Source organism: Homarus americanus, unplaced genomic scaffold (assembly GCF_018991925.1).
Source record: "Homarus americanus isolate GMGI-L3 unplaced genomic scaffold, GMGI_Hamer_2.0 scaffold13495, whole genome shotgun sequence".
NCBI classification, from domain to species: domain Eukaryota; kingdom Metazoa; phylum Arthropoda; class Malacostraca; order Decapoda; family Nephropidae; genus Homarus; species Homarus americanus.
The window spans coordinates 329,324-351,725 of NW_024727075.1; the positions used below are offsets into that span (position 1 = coordinate 329,324).

Below are 22,402 nucleotides of genomic sequence, written 5' to 3' on the forward strand. Positions count from 1 at the left end.
ACCACTTTCTCACCAGGAATTACCACCAGCTGTATTATTAAAACTAGTATCATGGTCTATATCTCGCCTGGCTGTACGCGGACCTTACAGCTGGTGGTGGCGGTGGTGGAGGGGGGAAGAGGGGGGGAATATACGACAGTCTGATATATAAGTTGAAACAAATTCAAACTTCATGAGAGAGAAACTTTATAATTTGTGATAATTGATTTAGTACAATATCATATTAATAACTTTCTAAAAAAAAATAAAAAATACTTTCAACTAAAAGATTAAAGAGGCAAGTTGATAAATTTAGAATATCTTTAGACTAATTATAGGTTAATGGGGATCGTCTCCAGGTGGCACGGGGTTTGGGAAGGTGTGTGTGAGAGGCTAGCAGGTGAGCTGGGCGTCAGGATTCTACCTTGACCCACAGGACAACAAGAGTCCCCGCTACGAGGTATTGCACAAGACTCCCTCACCCTTGGTGGCTCAAGATAATTATCGACTTGTGAAGCACATCCAAAAGATTTAATGGCTGTCGAGCGAAGTGGAAAAAAATATATAATATAACAAAAATATAATAAGCTTTAATAAGATGATCCTATCAGAATAATTCATCCCGAGAGGGAGAGAAAAAAATATGCAATGACGTCAGCTACACACAGTGAGGTTTGGAAACTGGGGTAACCCGAGGGAGGGAATTGTTTACCAAGCAATAAACCCTCCCTCACTCTTGTCCTTCCCCCTTCTCTCCCCCCCCCACGGTAAGGTCTGAGCTTTACCTAGGCCTACACAACCCTTCCCGATGGCCCGGTAACACTGCATTGTGTTTCGTAACGGAAGGAGAAAACGATATGTTACACCGCAGGCGATGACGTGAGGAGGAGGGGGGGGGGGCGACGTCATGGCCACCACCGACCGATGGTCACCAACGCTGCACACACACACACACACACACATATATATATACATCACTTACAAGCTTGCACATACACACATGCACAAAACACACAAACCCACGTAAGCACACATCTAAGCGTACACATATAAATAAACACACACGCACACACACTTTCATTCTGTAATTACTCAGACCCTAGGCGGGGAGTGAGTGAAGGAGGTACCAGTTAGGACCTGAGGAGCCTAATATATATAAGTGACAAAAACAGTAACAACTGAAAGCAGACAGACTAAGAGAGATAACAAGAGGGTGAATCACAGAACCTTGATAATTAATGTATTAAAAAAATGAACGAAGACTGTCGTAATAATACCGGTGGCGTGACAGAAGGTATCAGTAATAAACAAAGACGCGGGACGAAAGAAAAAGATTATAAAAGGTAAACAGCAAAAAAAATAACGGGAAAGCAAAAGGGCACAGAAGCGGGCAGGGGACTAATGAGAGTATAATAGCTTTATAAGAGAAAGGAAAAGGGTGAAATACGAGAACAGGAACCAGTAAAAGGGGAGAGAAAGGTGAAGGTGGAAGCAAAGGAGAGAACAACAAGCAGAGAGAGGGTAAGGGAGTGGAAGAATAGGTAAAGAACAAGGGTAAAATTAGTGTTGTCGTGTCGTTAGGTTAAGAGTTGGTGGGTCACCTCTTTACCCCAGCGTGGTTGAGGCTGCCCACCCTTTTAACACGGGTTTGTGGGTGAACCTGCTCTCTTTTCTCTAACTTTATGGTAGGATTTGGTGTGTGTTTGTGTGTGTGTGCGTGTGTGTCCCCGCGCGCCCAGGCCAAGAACCGACACAAGTGAGACCAATTTCTTTTTAGAGTGTGGGAGAGGCACTGCCATGTTTGGGGGTTTACGTGGAGAAACAGACCCTGTGGTGTCCAAAACAATAGCTAGACGTATGGACACCAATAACCTCAAAGTTTTATGGAACTCATAAATATAAACCTCTTTAAGTTTAGTGCAAATTTAATTCGAGTTTGGTTTATAATTATAAAACTAGATGAAAATTGATACATATTACCGGTGAGTAATAAATAAATATATAATTAACAACAGCATAATATCCTCCAGCAGAATGAGATCAACAGGTACAGGTGTGATCCACATCCTGGTGACGGAGGCGGAGGCTGTATTTCTGGTGCCACTGGGGGTGGTTGACTTTAATGGTAGTGAGAGAGACCCGGTTTACTGCTGGCTGACCATACAGAGAAAGCTGGCCTCGCCCTCCTCTGCCCTCACTTCTGATTGACAGAGGAACGAGAGTTTTGGCCTTATCTGTAGCCAGTGGCGAAGTAGCCGATTAATTAATGACATCGACGGGGTTGCTGTTTCAATGCTGAAATGGTTCAGGCTCTTAGAAAGTTGATTTATGCCAGGTAATATTTCCTATCTGTGACGGGGTACTACTCTCCTTCGAAATGGAAGGTGTTTTATTAGTAAGTGAACGATAGCTTTTTGAGCGAAATGTCTTGTTAGCGGTAATGTCAATATTATTTGGGGGATACGAAAGAGAGAGAGAGAGTATAAATGAACTTAAACCTCGTAATTAATCTGATATATTCCTGGACAAATGACATATCTCCTGCGGGTAAGTCAACAACATGGACGTCTCTGTAGGGCTGAAGTGTTAATACCAGTTGATGAATGTAATATTCAGGGATAAAATGTAATGATAATCTCACCTGTAGAACGAGACTACTGTAGATAAAGTTCTCTCATATACAAAGGAGAAAATCATCCTAGCGTGTACGAACAAGCCACAGAGGTATTTCAAGCACGTACATTGAGATTTTCACGAGTTTGTTTTTATTGTGTGTTCAAATGAAAAACAAGAGTGACATTCTTGGAGTATTAACGCTAGGAAGAGTGACCATCTAGTAAATACAAAATCGAGGAAATACATCCAGTGACATTTCAATAAGCAACACCACGGAGTAGTGACATTCAACTTATAAAACGACATTAACATTCTAAACGAAAGACAATGACATTCTAGCGAGCACAAAAAAAATGAATGACACTTTAGCATCCAGGAACAGAGCGAAACTATACTAGGATGTACAAAAGAGGAAGAGTGACATCATACGGTGTACCAACGAGAGAGAGTGACACGTCTGTTTTGTGCTGTCCAGAATGATTGACAATATGAGCACCTCCGCTGAGAGAGAGAGAGGGGGACGAAGCATATGTCAGCGCGCGAGAGACAATTTACAAGCCCCAGCGACCTATTTCAGCGTACGTGTCCTAGAAGAGACTGAGTCATGTTGCAAGAGTGGCCACCAGGAGCACCAGTAGATGACCTCGCTGGTGACCCCGGTGGCGACCTCAACCTTGGGTACCCTGGGACTATACTTTGATTGGTGTCGCCACCAGCCACTCCTCCCACAAGCTGGTTATCAGATGATATCAATTAAGTGGAGCCTAACAGAGTCCTAGAGTTCCAAAAGCCAAATAACCTGGTTTATGTATTTTGTTTTTCAGGGGTTTATTTTCTTGGGTAAAGCGGAGGTGTTCCTAAGTTTCTAGTCACCTGTTGATATTTTCCTTCTCTGTACTTTTACAGAGATTTTAATTTTTTTCTCTCATTTCTATATCTTATTTTCTGTCTGACATTTCGTTAACTACAGGGAGACAAATTTTCATCTTAAAGTGAGTTAAAGCTCCTGATGAGTACAATCCCCACACACCCCAGGCACACACACACACACACACACCTTGTGCTTTCTTTAGAATACCTGGTGAAGCCGAGAGCATGAAAGAGACTGAGTTGAGTTCATATTAACTGCATATAATACTTAGTCTTGGATTTCTTAGACGATAAATATCGGTCATTAAGTACAAGCAGGGTAGAAATCACTCTGAAATGACTATCATCTCAACCGCTTTGATCTCGACTCGATAACGACGACTGAATTTTTAATACTGACTAATTATACCGACATTCTCTTAACCTGACCCATACAAATGAGAGATTGGTCAGTATGAATCTTAATCTCATAATTATCCACCCACGAAAATGTATCCATCAGATGTTTCAAGGCTTTAAGAGTTGAACCTCATACCTCACAATATACTGAGCTGAAGGTAAAGCTGAAGAAGACCTTGTGACCCAACCAGAGGAAAGGTGAGGAAATATGTTGAGAGTTTTAATTACGATAAACAAAATCAAAGATGATCTAACAGAAGAGAAAGTCATGCCGTACTTCCTGACCTCAAGAGTAATTAGCGGTGGTGGATTTAGCTTCAGATTAAAAAAAATATATAATCACCACTAGAGGGCAACAGGTAACATACATAACCTGTTGCGTAAAGATACCAATTGAAAGACTCAACACTTGACTCAACAGTGATAGAAACTGTTATAACTAAACATCCAAACACCATAATGATGTAATTACAGGCAAGACAGACTTATAATTCGACAGATAAAAAAAAGTGAAATTATCAAAAACAATCTTCCCAGTAACGTAAATCAAGCAGAAGACATAAATAAATATCATAAGAGGGGTTAACAATATGCAGAACACTAACACGTAAACAGACAGAACAAACATCTTACACAAGGTGGACAATTATATGTGGATAAAAAAAAAAACTTAACACGTACTCGGTAATCGGATTGATGTGAGGAGAGAGAGAGAGAGAGAGGCCACAGATGGTATCCAGCGGACGACAGAAGAGTGAGGCAGTAATCAAGGCCGCTCATGTTTAACGCCGTTGTGGACACAGTGGTGGTCAGAGTCCACGGAGGTTTTTGTATTGGGTTCAGACCTCCATTATACCACCTCTCGTACCGCGATATAACCCAGCTCTCCTCTGTTTATACCAACGTCTATCTGTGCCCTGGGGTGTTGTCTCTGTGTATGACGGGGATGAGAACAGGCCGCCCACACGAGGATTTGGAGGGAGGCGGACATAAAGGTGTTTTTAAGAAGATTATGTGAATGAGTTTCGAATTTCTTGCTTCACTTCACCTTAATGTTAGTGTGGGACGGCACGAGGTGGTAGTCATGATTCAATATAATTTTCGTGCTCTTGGTGCTTTCTGAGGTGTACAGTATGTTGATTTTTTTTTATTGTCGTGTGCTTGAGGGATCTACAGGTAGAGGTTGGATCATAAATAACTATCTGGTATAATAACGTCAAGAGTTAAACATCAAATCAAAACGAGCCCAAACACACATACATACACAACGTTTGTATATGTGTTGTAGACTTATATTATTTCTTAAACCTTTAATACAATCAGACAACGTAAAAAAAAAAACCGGCTCATCATACAAGTCGTTATTCTGATCTCTCACTCAAGTTTCTTTTTTCCTTGGGCAGACAGAGGTCATCCAGCATAACTCACACTGGATCTATGAGTGTAGTGTGTGAATGAGTGCAGCGACAGACACACACGAGGTGGTCCACACACAGGTAATGGTGGTGGTGCAGTTGTTCACCTCGTCTCACAAACCAGGAGAGAGCCAACCACCTGTCCAGACTGTGTTGTCCACCACCACTGTAGACTACCACGCCTGTGTCTCCGCTGGGGCCCGCCTCTCTCGCCTCCACCCTTCTCTCTCTCCTCACACAACACATTCAACTATAGATACAACTGATTCTCTCTCCACGTATGTATAATTCTTGCCTAAAGTGCCTCAGAATCTCGAAAAATTTGTCAACTTTGTTGTGAATCAATATTAAGAACGTATAAAAATCCTTTACACAATCCGCCATTTCCCATTAATAATGATTCATTTTAACTAACACCAGCGTACCTTACCAAACCATATAAATTACTTTCTACACGCAGTACAAAGGAAGAGTTTGATTCCTGTAGAAGTATAAGTGTCCACCACCAGGTACTAAATTTTTCTCCCGACAAATGTAATACATGTCTCTATTTCTCCCTACAAAGTTCATCACCATCTGAGGACTTTTTAACACACGAGCGTCACCTATCGTTCAAGTGTGTGTGTCCGCCGGAAGCCAAGTTATGTGTAACACAATCCCCGCTGTTACTTTACCTTGACCATTCGAGCTTAAAGAGCATTGTCATCGTAAGCATGTTGGAGTCTCTACCGACACACTCATAAAACTCCGTCCGACACTAATAACACGACGAAAAACAACATCAAAACAATACATTTTCTTCCTCATTCGTCCTAGTGTGATAACCCCTTGCATTTTAATCACCCCCTCCACAACCACTATACCACCTAACACCACGACCATCTACCTCACCACATATTAACTATCACCACATTTAAACTACCTGGACATAATTATCACCAATCTCCTTAACTACCACTATTACTCTTACTGTCTCTTGTTAGCATAAGAGTCTCCATGTTTTCAAGTCACTACACTCACCATCACTTCAATCATCACTAATCACCGTACTCCTAAACTCCAATGAAAATACTGTCACTATCATATCACTCGCACCATTTTCACTATACTCATTATCACCACCTCTAGTCCAGACCACCGCTTAATAGTCACCATCACCACTATATTACCATCACCTTACCATAAACACTATCACCACACTACCAGTACTAATCACCATCACTAAATGTCTAGCTCCACTATACTAGGAGGACTATCACCACACTACAGTACTGTCACTATACCACTCAATATTACCATCATGCATCATCACCTAACCACTATCACCATCATCACTACACTTACACTACCACTATTGTATCAGTAGTTCCTTCACCACAATACTATCACCATGTTATTTACACCATTACACCCGCAGTGCTATCACCATGCTTATAAAATAAACATATCACAACAATAATAATATCACCACTATTACCACCATATTAGTAACACCAGAACACTAGTAGCAGCACCATTATACCACTAGACCAACACCATATCTGTTCACAACACCATTAACACGCCATCACACCATTGGCACTACTACCACAAACATCATTTATCACTATTGTCATGTGTACCGGCCGGCCAGCAGCACCATCACACCATCATCACCGCCTCACCAACACTATCAACAAGACGTAGCCTAGAACGCGTTGAAGTCACCACACGATGGTTGTCAAGTCGTTCACTCATTATGTTGTGTGTTTTTATTGTCAACCCTGAAGATGAAGAACCCCGATTGCTTCAGGTGTAAACAATGTCTTTTTTTCCCGAGGAGACAACCGCTATCGTTGCTCCCGCTTTTTTTTTTTTTTTACACTGGTGCAGCCGAGTTGTGCAAGAGTCGACAACGTTACATACAGAGCTTGAGAAAGTCATGTTATATATGTTAAGAAGAGAACCATTACTCGGATTAACATACGTGCCGTTATAAACATAAACTCGAGGCAAATAAAAAAAAGATGGCACTGTTGATACGCGGTGAGGGAGGAGCCTGCACGGCGCTGAGGTAAAGTGTATCAAGCACTTCCCGAGGGCGCAAGTGCGCAGTACTGGCGGCGTGACGCACAACCTGCCACCTCACTACTGACGAAGATACACAACACTCACACTCCGGTAGGATCATCATGCCCAGGACAGCGTGTTCCTTGGCGGCGGCTTCTGTGACAGCATTGTAGTCGTGGTGGTGGTGTCGCTGTTGTTGAGGCTGCAGGTCCAGCTCACACGAGGTCACCATGTTGCGGGGTGGTGGTGGTCAGGTCACACAGGGGGCACAGCGACAGTGTTGAGGGGCGGCGACAGGCACTCGAGAGAACTGCCTCACCGGGCACAGCAAAAACCAGCGTGCGTACACCTCGACCCGTAGTCAGGTAGTGAGTGTGGGGTTGGGTCCACAGTCCTGGCTGCCTCGCCCTCCCCCGACCCGACCCACCCCACCCTTACCCCAGCCCAGCCACCTCGCTGCCCAGACACTCTCCATCCAGGGACACACACACACACACACGTACACACACATGTGCACGCACAAACATACACAAATGTATGCATATACATCCATCTAAACGTACATATACAGACGGAAATTTTCATTCGTACACACATTTATATTCATATTGAAATATAAACACACATGTACGTCCATGCGCGAATAAATATGTACACATGCACACAAACGCACGCACGTAAATAGTCACAGACAAATAAGTGAACGCGCGCGCAAATACACATACAAATTCATAACATATATTAAGTTGTACGTATGCATCCATGCAAGCACAAATATTCTAACACTCGTATACATATATAGTAGACATAAGCAAATAAGCAAACACGTGTACATGCACTCAGATGATGTAACATCACACACACAAACACAAGTCTTTCCACACATGTATGGATACACACATTCACGAAAAATGTAATCAAGTATACGCCCATGAACACATATACAAAAAAAATATATATTCACATCACGACTTCGATTTCTGCACTCGACTGAACTTACCCTCTTACCTAATACCTTACTTATGACCACGGCGTTTAGATCACCATCCTCAATGAAATAATTATCCTTAAAAATATTAATCTATCATCCTTAAAGGTAGTAAATCAATCGACAATTTGTTTACACTTCCTTTAAATCCATCCACGACACATTTAACCTTCCGTCCCATATACTGTATTTACCTTATTCTCACAGGTTGGTTTGGCGTGGGCTGTTTCCCCCTTTACAACGAGCTTAAAAGTAAACACACAAGTCCGACCTTAATGACCCGAGAATACGCGAATGGTGGCGCAGTCACTAGCAAGGGAGGGTGGACAACAAGCACAGTGGGAAATATGAAGGCCAACGTGAGGCAGGGCTGTACAAGGCAACCTAACAGATCTTCATATGTAACGTGAGAGTCGACACAGTTGTACCATTTTTGATACTCCCTCCCGTCACCTCACTGACTCGACCAATCACGTAATGTTATATTTTCATGAGTTTTTTTCAAAGATGTATACTAATGTATTTTGTTTATTCCATGACATAATAAGATATGAATAGAATTTGTTTCTCTTAATAAACAATACACGCAAACAAACTCAGGGAGAAGAAAACAGAAACGAATCGTACGTCAGACAGCATCGTCAAAGGCTCACACGAAAGGGGTAACTCCCGTTGACACGCGGTAAAAAAAATGTGATCGATTTTCTTTTTTTTTATTATCTATTACTCTCAGGTCATCTATTTCTATATCGAGATGATCATAATGAAGAGGGGAGGCTGTTTGAGGTAGGACATAGGTGGAAGAGCATCACGGGGCGGCTGGAAGAGGCTGGGGACAACCCTACCGACAAAGGCTGGCTGGGGGCACACTGCCGACGACTACTGGTGAGGCCCACGTGTTGGCCTCTCCACACCTTCCCTACCTACACCCCTATCTCTCCTTCTTTCTCTTTTTCTCTCACGTCTATCTACACCCTATCTCTATCTCTCTCTCTCTCTCCTGACTACGCCATTATCTCTCTGTTTCGTCTGCCTACACCCTCTCTCTCTCTCTCTCTCTCTCTCTCTCTCTCTCTCTCTCTATCTCTTCTCTCTGTCATTCACTCTGTTTCTTTTGGGATTAACACCGGGAGCATCCAAACAATAACAAACACGTTAACAACGAAATTCCATGAGTAGGATTTATTCTAAGTTCTTCAATCAAGTTTATTCCAATCCCAGACCAGATGAGATGAAACAGTTGCGTAAAAGTGATGACAAATTTGTTGGGGGTCGTATTGAATATTGTCTCGTATGGCCAGTGAGGAAACTTACGCACCAGACACTTGGTTTATTGACGCTGATAGTCTCTGTTTCCGGACTGATGCCGCGACCCACCGGAACAGCAGCCATCTCTCCATTGTGGTCACTCACCTTTGGATCGGGGTGGAAGAAGGAAAGGGAGGGAGGGAGGAAAGGAAGGAGGTAGGGAGGAAGGAAGGAAGGGAGGGAGAGATGGAGGTAGGGAGGGAGGGACGGAGGGGGGGAGGAAGGAAGGAAGGAAGGAAGGGGAGGAAAATACGAGATAAACGATGGACACATAATTACAAATGTTGAATAAATGAAAAGGCGTCTGGGAGCTTTATAATACACTGCTGGATTAGTTATTAATGTGTGCTTAGTGAGACTTAACATTGAACTGTACTTAATAAACAAAATTACTAAAGTACATTGAGAAGAGAGGATGGGAGAATTGAAGACCTGAAGAAGAATATAAAATAAAGGGGTACTAATGTGAGTGGAGGTAAGGAAGAAGTGACGGTGGATGAGGAGGAAGTGACAGTGGATGAGGAGGAGGAGGAGGTGACAGTGGATGAGGTGGAAGTGATTGCGAAGATGAAAGAGGAGGAGAAAGTGACGGTGGGGGAGGAAGTGACGGTGGAAGAGGAGGAAGAAGTGGAAGAGAAAGAAGTGACGGTGGTGGAAGAGGAGGAAGTGACAGTGGATGAAGAGAAAGTTAAGATGGAGGAGGAGACGTATCAAAACTCAACTTTAAGAGACCAATCAAAACAAGACAAAAGCCACACCTACAATACTACTCCACTCTTCCCTGCTTCCTCCTCGACCTCAGCTGCTTCTCGTCTGGTTTACAGAATTAAAATCCAACGACATCACAAACCCGCCATCATGCCTTGAGTATACAGTATAAAATGACGATGTCGAGTACACACCAGATAGGCCTATACAGAATACAGACTGGAACCTATCAACCGTATATACAGTTTCAGACATGATACATTAGAAGTTGGACTCCCTGAAGACCTATCGTGACTCAAGACAAGGTTCAAATCCTAAGCACTAGATAACGGTGGTTCCCAAAACCTGTTGTTCCTAGTCGACGTAGGAAAGACCTCGAACTGAAGGCTCCTGGCTGCCCTGAGCTTCGCTAACCCTGACTATGACACACACACACGCGGTGATACCCGATACTCCAGCTAAGTCTTCCATCGGTTAAAGAAATATCGAAGCATCTCGATTTTAATCTCACGATTTCTTGCCTGAATTCAGACTTCCTGTCAGGTAACATTACCTACCCTAAGAGCGCTTGACTAACGAGGCTGTTGACTAATTGCTTTATAAAGCCTTTAAACCACCTTCAAATAGCTAGCTTCCTTAACGAGCTGAGAGCCATCAACAAACTCACAAGCCTTAACTAGCTTACCTTTATGCATGGGTGACGAGGAGTTATGTTGGTCGGGTGTGACGTTCATTTTGCTCTGTAAAGACAGAAAAAAAAGATAAATTAATAAAAATGTTTTCACCTTCAGAACTACAGCACCCCCTCACCCCTTCCTTGACCCTCCTCCTCCTCGACTCTCTGGTTGCAGAGTAACTGTGGGTAAAGGATGAGGCTGTTGTTTAGGGTTAGTGGTGTGGGTGGGGCGGGTGGGTGGGTCAGAGGCTCTCAGCCGTGAGTATCGGCAGCTTGGTGGACGTGGGTGGTGTGCTCTCCAGTTCTACTCCACTGAACACAACACACACCCAAGCCACCAGATTCCTCTACTCCACCCATCCACCCAAACCAAATTAACAATCAAAAACTTCCCTCCTTCTATTGTGGGTAAGACAGTGAGGCGTGTTAAGGGTTAAAACGAGTGAACATCGGCCCAGGGTGATGCCAATCGTCTATTTGTCTCAGGAAGGATCAGATTTCAGATTCGAATTCCCATTTTGATGAGGATTAATAGGTGTTTATAACCTTCCCAGGCTGGACCTCTTTAGGCCTATGTGTGAATAAACTCATAAAGTGTGTGTGTGTGTGTGTGTGTGTGTGTGTGTGTGTGTGTGTGTGTGTGTGTGTGTGTGTGTGTGTGTGTGTGTGTGTGTGTGTGTGTGTGTGTGTGTGTGTGTGTGTGTGTGTGTGTGTGTGTGTGTGTGTGTGTGTGTGTGCCATATAATGATTCACATACAAGATCTGGGAGAGCACGGACAGGGTGGTGTGATAGTGGTGTAGAATGTGGATGTAGCGGGTATCATGACAGGTGAGCATGACGGATGAGTATCATGGCAGGTGAGTGTGGCGGATGAGTATCATGGCAGGTGAGTGTGACGGATGAGTATCATGATAGGTGAGTGTGACGGATGAGTATCATGATAGGTGAGTGTGGCGGGAGAGTGTGGTGGATGAATATCATGACGGGTGAGTGTGGCAGGTGAATATTATGACAGGTGAGTACGACGGATGAGTATCATGGCAGGAGAGTTAACGGGTGAGTATCATGAGAGGTGAGTATCATGACAGGTGAGTGTGGCGGGTGAGTATCATGACAGGTGAGTGTGGCGGTGTGAGTATCATGAAAGGTGAGTATCATGACAGGTGAGTGTGGCAGGTAAGGGTAGAGACGGGGACACAGCAGGCCCGTTACACAGCCACACAAACACACACACCCCGCAGACCATCACACATCCAAATATCAAGGCAATATAAGAGGGTCAAGCAGGGCGTGGTCGGCGGGCCGCTGCTTGCCTGGCCAGATATGATGAACGATCACCTGAGGGGCTCCAAGCAACCCAGGCACACGGCAAACAACCCAGCTACAGCCTCACACCCCAGCCCACAAGACCACATTACTATCTTGACGGGGCTGGCAATGTTTAGTTATCGTACAATTTCATTTTTTGTTCGTGTTATCTTTCCTGTCTTCCCCACAGTTGCCGGAGACTCAAATTAAATAAAGTCAAGTTCTCGTGTTTGTGGATCGAGAAACTGGTGTGCGTCCCTGGGCAGGGTTGAATGCGTTCAGTGCTTCCAGGTGCGTTTACGCATTGGAAGTTTTTCTCTGGTGAGGTTTCATGGCATAAATCTCACTTTCTAGACCAAAACCAAAGTCTGCCTCGATCCGAACACGTATTAGGAAAACTTCAGACACCGGGATTATGTCAGAGGAGGGCAGCTGCTGAGCATAAGAAAGCGAGGGCAAGTGAGCTGGCTAATAACACCCCATCGAATTAAGAATATGATCTAACATTACTTAACAACCTGGATCAAATGACTTGGTTCAGAGTCCAGAGATCCGTGGGCGGGACCGGGTGTGGTTCCTGATATTTTTTGTCCACAATATTGACATTTTGTCGGCAGTAAAATGGCCACTTTAGGTGTTGACTCGAGGACGTTGAAACCCAGATATGCATCAGCCTTTGCCACCAAGTCAAAGTCACTTAAAAATAGATTCTAAGTATTGCCACCACAATCCAGCGAAAAGTGTGAAGAGATGACTGAAGAAAAACTTGCTGCCACCTAACAGTTAATAACCAGTTACTTAAAAAGGTCACAAATAAAAAAGAAACAAAAAAATATATAAAATGATAAATTATTTATTTATACAAGTGAAGAGCAAGACAAGTAGGTAACTTCCGCAGCGTCACAATCACATCCTGCAGTGCCGGCCCGTGTAAAAAACTAGAAAAAGAGGAAGACAAAAAATGATGTGACAGCAAACTGGCCATTATATCACAGCAACGAGCAACACCGACGCAAGAGATGATTCAGAGGTGGTTGTCATCGCCTGGGAGTGAGTGAGAGGTGGATGGGGGTGTGTGTCGGGCTATGTGAGAGAGAGAGGGAGAGGTGTGTGAGAGTGTGTGTGGGGGAGTTGAGCTTGGTGGCGGATACAGTATGTGGAGCAAGTGACCGGACCAGTTGAAGGCTGAGCGGGTCCCTGGGAGACGGAAGAAATCTAGAAGTATGCTTAGTAGGAGGAGTGTGTTATTGTGGCCGCCATCACCCGTGTCCACCCACCTCAAGGTTCCTCCTGTGCTGTTAATTTACCGCAACTGACGCTCCTCCGACAGTCTGGAGTCTCTCCTTCATGGCTATTGGGTTTTCACTAATATGTTGTACTTTTATTTTTTGTGCTTTATAAGTCAGTCAAACAACTTCAACCTCGTCGACTGTTGTAGTACTCAATATCTACCCGTGTGGAGCATCTTCCTGTGTGGAGTAGCTACCTGTGTAGAGCATCTACCTGTGTAGAGCATCTACCTGTGTAGAGCATCTACCTGTGTGGAGCATTTACTTGTGCGGGGCATCTACCGGTGTGGAGCATCTACCTGTGTGGAGCATCTACCCGTGTGGAGCATCTACCTGTGTAGAGCATCTACCTGTGTGGAGCATTTACTTGTGTGGGGCATCTACCTGTGTGGTTGATGAGATGTACCAAAGTCTCAGCTTCTATCTACCTGTGCGGGTACTCCCAGCTCCCCAGGTAACTAGCTGAGGACAGATTAGAGCCGAGAGACCACAAACGGGTTATCCCAGAGTGGCGTCGGTCCGGCCGGTGGAGGAAGCTAAACTTCCCCAAAACTGGATTCAGACCAGATTGTTATCAACGTCAACATTTTACATAGAATAGCCGTTAAGAGTCTAGAAAAGGCTGTAAGGTACATTAAAACACATGAGACACTTCACCGCCCACTTCATTTCACAACTGAAGTGTGTTTGAAGTGGAGTTTAATCTGTAATGAGTCTTCGAAACACGTACAAAAGAAAAAAAAATAATGGCTTGAAAATCGTAGAATACGTTACGTGGTTCACTTTCATGCACAATAGGGGGGTTAATCCTATTATAAAACGGCGCGAAAGAATAAAGTCTCCTATTAGATTAAGGAAATGTACGCAATAAATCACTCCTAGACGTAAGGCAGCCCAAGGAAAAGTCTCCGTCGTATGATTTACTCTATATCGTAAGACTAACTGACACTGTCGCTCGGCGCACGACTTTGTATATTGTGGTCACTTCTCCGGGGTCCAGCAGGGAGGAGAGAGCCTGAGCGATACGAGACGGGCGCAATAAGTAGAGCAGGTTTGGTGTAGCAAGGCCCATTATTTCACAGGAGCCATGGAAAGGTCAGAGTAGCAAGTTAACCACTCACCTCCAAAGCCTGTGCGTGTGTGGCATTTCTGGCCCAAACCTCAAGGGCGGCGCAAGGACTCGCCACAGCAGTGCACTCTGGTGGCTGGATCGTCCGATATGGTTGCTGTGATCAGCTGATGTTTGTTTACGTTTTGTTGACGATCGTCCAGTGAAGGGAGGGAGGGAGGGGTTGTCTTGTTTTTGTGCATCACCGCTTTGCTATTACAGAGTTAGATGAGTGGTCAGATTATGTTTTGCTCGTAGCATCATGAGAGGCGTAGGATACTGGGGCCATCTACGCCTACATAATTCAGAATTCTTAGAAAGACTAAACTTCACAGTCATTTTAAATTCTGACGTTGAAAAAGTATTTAGTATTCTATATAAAGATCTCTGGGGGGGAACTCCAGGGCGGTGCAACAAGCGACGACAAGAGAGAGCCGGGCAAGTGATGCAGGCAAGCAGTCCTGGGCGGCTGGCGTGGTGCTAGAAGCGATAACTCACCGGTTTATAGTGTCCGTCGCACGGGGATAAATCATGCTCGGGAGGCGTCCAAATTATACACACTGGACCTCTTCTACAGCGCTCCCACCTCAGTGTGCAGGTCGCCCCACAAGGCAATTAAGGAGAAGCCCTGCGTATTACACCCTGTTAGTTGGTCGTGTTGTTGATATGTGGTAATGCTCTCTTGCGGTTATCACTGTAATAAGCGCCCGAGAGTAACTGTACAATTGACCTGCTTTCCTAAGATCACTGTCAATCAATACGTGAAACCAAGTAAGACTACCGTAAACAAAGGACACCAGTATATACTCTATATTCATGGAGAGAAAACTCGGACTGCCACATTATATACGAACATACACAAACACTAACTGGAATGATGAATGAAATATTTACCAAGAGATAGAAAGGCATTTAACTTCATAATTAATGTTTCTAGTGTTACCTTTAGTTCATCAAGACTCCTGTATTAACTCTCGGCCACTACACCTGCTTCACTAATATGTAAATAAAACATACGGAAACACTTAGTAGTTAAGCTTAGGATTACGATCAAGCTGATGACTGGCCTCTAGCGGAGATGAAAAATGGAAACCCCAATTATTTCCGTCAAAACACTGAAATTACACGAGTGGGTCTTAACGAGCATGTAGTGGTTGGTCCCCGGCTCCACCACCACCACCACCACTACCCATCCATCACAACACATAACTGGATGATAGCGTGATACACACCCACTACACTTAACATGATGCCCCCCTATTTGTCTACACCCTCTCCTCTATTTATTTAGAGGTTAAGTGTTATTGATTCAGGAGCTGACTGCTATTAATCTAGCAGAAAAGCTTGCCATTTATCTTAAGAGTAAATCAAGTCAACGCTCTATGTGAAAGTTGTTGTTGTTCCTTTTCTAGATGTAAAATACTTATGAGAAAATAGTATAAAAAGTAAATAAGTATGATGTTTTTCTTCTCATATTTGTTTATAATATTTTTATAAGAGTTACCCCATGTTACGTACCGGATACACGTGACAAACAACACCAACTAATTTCCATTAAATGAATGAGCTTAGGAAATGTTTACTGTTTGTAAATATAAAAGTATTTTTATAAGATGAAACAATACTTTATATATCAAGAATAATTTGTGATTATAAGTACCTGAAAGTTGCTTGTAAGGTAAGACTATAAAAAAAAATGTTTTCTGTAATTACAAACATACTGAACCCCCATTTCTTTGTTAGTAAGTTTAGCGTACATGACAACACAAGAGCGAGGGATTTTTGCATAACAATCAAGAGTAAAACAATGAATTTCCTGGAGTAGAGGAGCCATCATGCTTGTTGCTCTCTCTCTCTCTCTCTCTCTCTCTCTCTCTCTCTCTCTCTCTCTAGCTACAAATCATAAACACAAACTTACTTACAAAAAACAAAAGGTAATATTGCTTCTTGTACAGCAAAAAATCATGATGCAAGTTTTGTCTTCTTCAAATTCCACCTGATTTTCCTTTTAATCAACTAGCGAGGCTCGAGACACGTGACAGGACAACCACCACCATGACAGCTGCCTGACCCGCTGGTGTTATGTTCAGCTGTCGTATTTAAAAAAAAGAATCACCATCGGTAGTGAGATAAAAAGAACCTGAAAGATTGACCGTCACTAAACCATTTACAGAGTGAGATATAACTACTGCAACACCTAAGTACCTGTATATTAGTGTATGATTTCTAAAGTGTTTTGGAAGTTGTAGAAGAAATAAGACTTTACTCTTTTTTTTTAATATAGAACTAAATCAATATCGTACACACATAGGTTAGGTTCAGTTAAAACTAATACTATTACTACACGTGTTCTTTGATTTAAATTTATTCTGATTTGCAATAAACTTTTTACGTGAACGAGACTCCTGCGCTGTGAAGGGTTAAGCCACCCTGGTGAATACGATTAATCACCAGTTTATAAAGATGAAAAAAATATAAAAAATCTACAGCCAAAGAGGATGACACGGTGAGCAGTAGAGGGAGGGGTGGGGTCAGGGCAGAGGGAGGAGGGAAAAGAGAGACAGAGAGAGAGAGAAGAGGGTCGCCTTACCGCGTAGAAAGCCTTTTATGAGAGTGAGAGGGGGAGTGAAGAGCAGAGGCAGCCATAGACGACGTGTCAAGGGGAGTGTGTGGTTGTGAATGGCGCGCTCGTGTAAGATGTGCACACTGAGAGGATTGCCCGAGCTGTGTGTTGCGCGACAAAACCCCTCAAGGAAAAAAAAAATTACTTGACTCTGTGTGTGTGTGTGTGTGTGTAGATGTTATTATTTATTTCCTGCCTTCACTAAGTATTTATCCAAGAAGTATTTAAAGCTGTACACGTCATCTAGATATTTAATACTTAGACCTCAAAGTGAACTGCTCCTGCGACCTATTACCCCGCCCCCCTCCTCTTCCCATCTCTGTAACTACTATGGGCGTGTGGGCGTCGAAGATTTAGTTGAAGTAAGGCGTGGTTAGCCCCCCCCCCCTCACACACACTGACATGACCAGAGACAACACCACGCCTTCTCATACAATGTTTCATGAACGGGCACAAAAAGGTGATGATCTTCAACAAAAAACTGGATGTTCAACTTAGCGGTAAAGAAGAAGAGGAAAGTGTTGAAACGTCAGCTCCTCTTCCTTTCCCTCCTTCCATCTCTTCTTCTCATTTTCAATTCCTTCTGATCTTCTCCCTTCCTTTATTTTCCCCCCAATTCGATCTCTTATCAATATTCTCTCTTGTAATGTGTTGTATTTTGTTTCATTATATATTTCACTTTACTTCCCCCTTTTTCATCATTTGTGTCATCTTAATTCCCTCTTTCATTGCTAGTTTGTTTTTGTATCCTCATTCAGTCATTTATGTAATAAGTACAATGACCCGTCCTTCCCGTAATGTCTGATTGACTCGTATTCACTGCCAACATCACCATCTTTTGTTATTTTAGTCTCCTGATTGAACCTCTTGAACATAACAAACACGAACGTCATTATCACTTTAAGTACATCATCATCATCATCATCCTCATCATCATCATCATCATCACAACATTTATATCAATCTTTACATCGTTGCTAGACCACCTCACCACCATCCACACACACACACACACACACACACACACACACAGAATCCCGCTCCCTCTCGCATTGGCTCTCACTAAATTCTTGGCACAAGGGCGAGCAGAAAGGGTACCTAGCGAAACGGAACACGCCGTAATAAAAGTCGCACTTTATTTGATTAACTAGCCTATAAAATTACCCAACCATTGGCCTGCCTATAGGGGCAATCTGGAAACACAAGTGGTCCAAAAGCTCACGGATACGAAGCTCTGCCGAAAATAATGAAGGTCAAGTTAGTTGTACAAGATGGTAGAAGATGAGGAAAAGTTAGCGAATTTATTTGGTCTGTCTGAGTAGCTTGGGGGTGTGTGTGTGTGTGTGCAAGAGTGAGCTATGAGGGACAGAACATTATGTCTTTTTATGTCCATTATAACTGGCATTTAAAGAGCTGTGGTGAGGTTGTGGGACTTACATTACCATACGTCATCAAGACCCTCCTTCACCACCACAACCATACGTCAACAACACTCTCCTTCACCACCACAACCATACGTCAACAACACTCTCCTTCACCACCACAACCATACGTCAACAACACTCTCCTTCACCACCACAACCATACGTCAACAACACTCTCCTTCACCACCACAACCATACGTCATCAACTCTCTCCTTCACCACCACAACCATACGTCAACAACACTCTCCTTCACCACCACAACCATACGTCATCAACTCTCTCCTTCACCACCACAACCATACGTCATCAACTCTCTCCTTCACCACCACAACCATACGTCAACAACACTCTCCTTCACCACCACAACCACACGTCAACAACAACAACACACCTTTAGTCTCGTGAGCTAACTGAGGGCTATATATTTTTTCATAGCAGGAAACGTTTGATTCAATTACTTAATTTATTTTCAAACGTTTTATTTATACCAAACGTTTGATGTGCTCGGCCTGGGACACAGTATTAAAACGATCTACAAAAAAAAAGTAGTGTGATATCTGTATGTAGTATTGGAGTCTCTCCCCCTCCCCTCCCCCTTCACCATATAAACATCGGTTGTCAGTTTCAAAACAAAAGCCAAAATAAACATCTTAAAAAAAAAAAACAATAACTACATTAATATTCAGCTAAGAAACAAATAACAAAATATTGATGAACTAAAGTAGCTTATGACCAGATATCAGAATATAATAAAACAAAAAGGGAAAACGTACAAAAAGGCACAAAAGAGACTGCCATCACCCGTACACAAATCATAGCAACAGGACGGACGGACAGACAGACAGACGAGAACTTTAGCCACCACACATGCGGGTATAAATCTCTCGCCTCTTGTTACAGAAACCACTCTGCATCAACGTCTGCTTCTTGTGGGGGCGAAGGAGGCAAAGACGAAGGTGATTCTAGTTCCCTCAGGAATCTCTGGCCATGATTTGAAAGTGTTGCCAGTGGTTCCTAGTGGGGTGGTGTGGGGGAGGAAAGTGAGGGGGGGATCAGGGAGAGAGGAAGGGGGGAAGCAGGGAGGAAGGGAGGGAAGCAGGGAGGAAGCAGGGAGGGAGGGAGGGAAGCAGGGAGGGTACTTGCGTGGTCAAAGAACGGGAGTTATAAAACGCTGGTTCCTGTACTCGCAGATCTTCACTACTTCTTTTTGCGTTAAGAGCGGCAACCGGATTTTTGCCGGTTTAGCCAGTTACGATATACAATTAAACGTCATAAAGAAGATTAAACTGAGTCAGGTGAGGGAGACAATGACCCGTCGGGCAGATGATGATACGGTGGGTGCCGCCCAGGGCCCTCACACCTGGGGCCACTCACTGGTGTCTCCATATACTGACACTGTAACTCATAACCGCTATTTACCTGTGGCAGGTTTGTGTATACTGTATACTGAACAGCACTATGTATACAAACTGATAATTTTTTATTTTAATTTCGTGTTAACTTTAGTTTACATTTAACAGAAAGTCAAGTGTTTCAGATTCTGGAATAATTACCTGACTGAGACACTATCAAGCTAAGGGAGGAGTGTGGGTGTGTGGTAGGAGGGCTTGGTCAATGGACCTACAAGACAGAGGGGGGGGAAGGACTTTCACCCAACCATCATTAGTTGACTTGTCAAACCCACATCTGATACACAGGTCGCTACACAAAGCTATTAGGAGACTCCCGGCCAACTCCATCACCCACCTGCCCATCAAACTACAAAATTTTTGAATAAGGTAAAAATAGTTCTAATTAGCTGATAACGACCTTTTACTGGCAGTGACCCGAGAGAGAGAGAGAGTTGGCATTATCTGCTGTTGCCTTTGTGACAAAAATATTAAATCTTAATTACAAAGGAGAAAGTATTTCAAGGCTTTAATGAGCTTCAGTGCTGTTCAAAGGTTCAACTACAATGAAACGAGTGAAAAAAAAATCGAACGCTGTACACAAGATTAAAATATCAGAACAAATTATATTTACTGGAAAGTATTCAATACATCAATCAACTAATCAAGTGGCCATTCTCATATCTGAGGGTTGGCGACCACGGCCCCCCTCCATTACAAAAGCTTTCAAAATTTCTCTACCAACATTCCCAAAATATGTCTCGTGCGTCATAACAAAACATACTGCTACACTGAAGAGGAGGAGGAGGAGAAGGAGGAGCACAGTTAACAAAAAAAGGAAGATCATTAGGATGAGTAATAAGAAAAATAAGTGCGAAGTTTATTTGAGAAGAGTAACTCAACTCTTGTAACACCGCGTATGGCACACGAGCCAACACCCCACGACTGTCAAATGCCACACAAGCTGTAAATCACTGGTGTTATGGGATCCAAACTTACACGGTAATCCTTGAGCCGTTTAATTGCGGAGGTCTGTCCAGCACTGACGACAGAGACAAAACGGCTCCAGTCGTGAAGAGGTCAAGGTGAAGAGTAGTGGTGGGTGGCTGGGTGTGGGTGGGTGGTGTTGCTGGGTGGTGGGTGGGGGTGGGTTGGTGGTGGTGATCCTGGGTGAGGGGTGGCGGTGTGGGTGGTTGGTAGTGATTCAGGGAGATGTGATGAGATGTAACTGAACGGTAGTGGAGTTAATGACAGCGGTGATGTGACTAGGATATAAGGGATGGGTGGTGTCAGGGTGGGGTCAAGGCGATTGACTGTGGGCCAATAATACATGTGGGGGGTTAGGTCAGGGGCGTGCTTAAGACAGGATGAATAGGGATCTTGGCGGGTGGGATCAGGGTGGGTGTGGGTGAAGTCAGGGAGTGTGTGAGATAATGGGATCAAGGTGAGAGGTCGTGGAATGAGGGCGGGTGGTAGTGTAGTCAGGGCGGGTGGTAGTGTGGTTAAGGCGGGTGGTAGTGTGGTTAAGGCGAGTGGTAGTGTGGTCAGGGTGGATGGTAATGTGGTTAGGGTGGGTGGTAGTGTGATCAGGGTGGGTGGTAGTGTGGTCAGGGTGGGTGGTAGTGTGGTCAGGGTGGGTGGTAGTGTGGTCAGGATGGGTGGTAGTGTGGTGAAGGTGGTAGGCGGTGAGCATAAGAACTGTGGTGGCATTGCATCTGTCCATGCCAGTAACTCGGGCGATATAATGAGAACTATTGTAATGAAGGCATTTCCGACGTGGATACATACACACACACACACACACACACACACACACACACACACATCTTCCGTTAAATATGACTGAGCAGGAGTAATTTCTCTACTCTTTAGCAAATGATACGCTTCATTCACACGTATCGCGGTCACGTCTACGCTTCATGATAAAGTGCGTCGTAAGGTTGTCTCCATCTCAACAGCACAAACGTTAAGTCATCCCATCTGTAGGTAAATGAGTACTTTCAGTCCAGTTTACTGTATGAAGCAGTCGAGAGCAATTTCTGTTTTTCCAAGAGTTACGGCAAGTTTTAACAATATTTTCATACTCTTATCTCTGCGGGCAGTATCATATATCATAGTTAAAAACATAAAATTTTATTATTTGTTGAAATTCAGAGAGAGAGAGAAAGATTAGTTTGTGTAAACATGGAGCAGAAAACTGGTTTACCTGGGATCAAGGCCGCGTGGCTCACCCTCAGAGATTCCTACTTTTG

General features: G+C 43.6%; 1 protein-coding gene across 5 annotated transcripts in view; it reads right to left on the reverse strand.

Annotated features, from left to right (window-relative positions):
• Positions 1-22,402, reverse strand: part of LOC121865764 (zinc finger protein rotund-like) — a 166,193-nt gene that overhangs the window by 53,853 nt on the left and 89,938 nt on the right. For 4 of the 5 annotated variants that reach the window (XM_042365314.1, XM_042365313.1, XM_042365315.1 and 1 more), the window contains exon 3: positions 11,018-11,072. In XM_042365314.1, the coding sequence (XP_042221248.1) occupies positions 11,018-11,072 (55 nt within the window). Of the gene's footprint in view, positions 1-7,433; positions 7,688-11,017; positions 11,073-22,402 lie in introns of those variants that run through there. The other variant, XM_042365317.1, reaches the window with a different exon arrangement.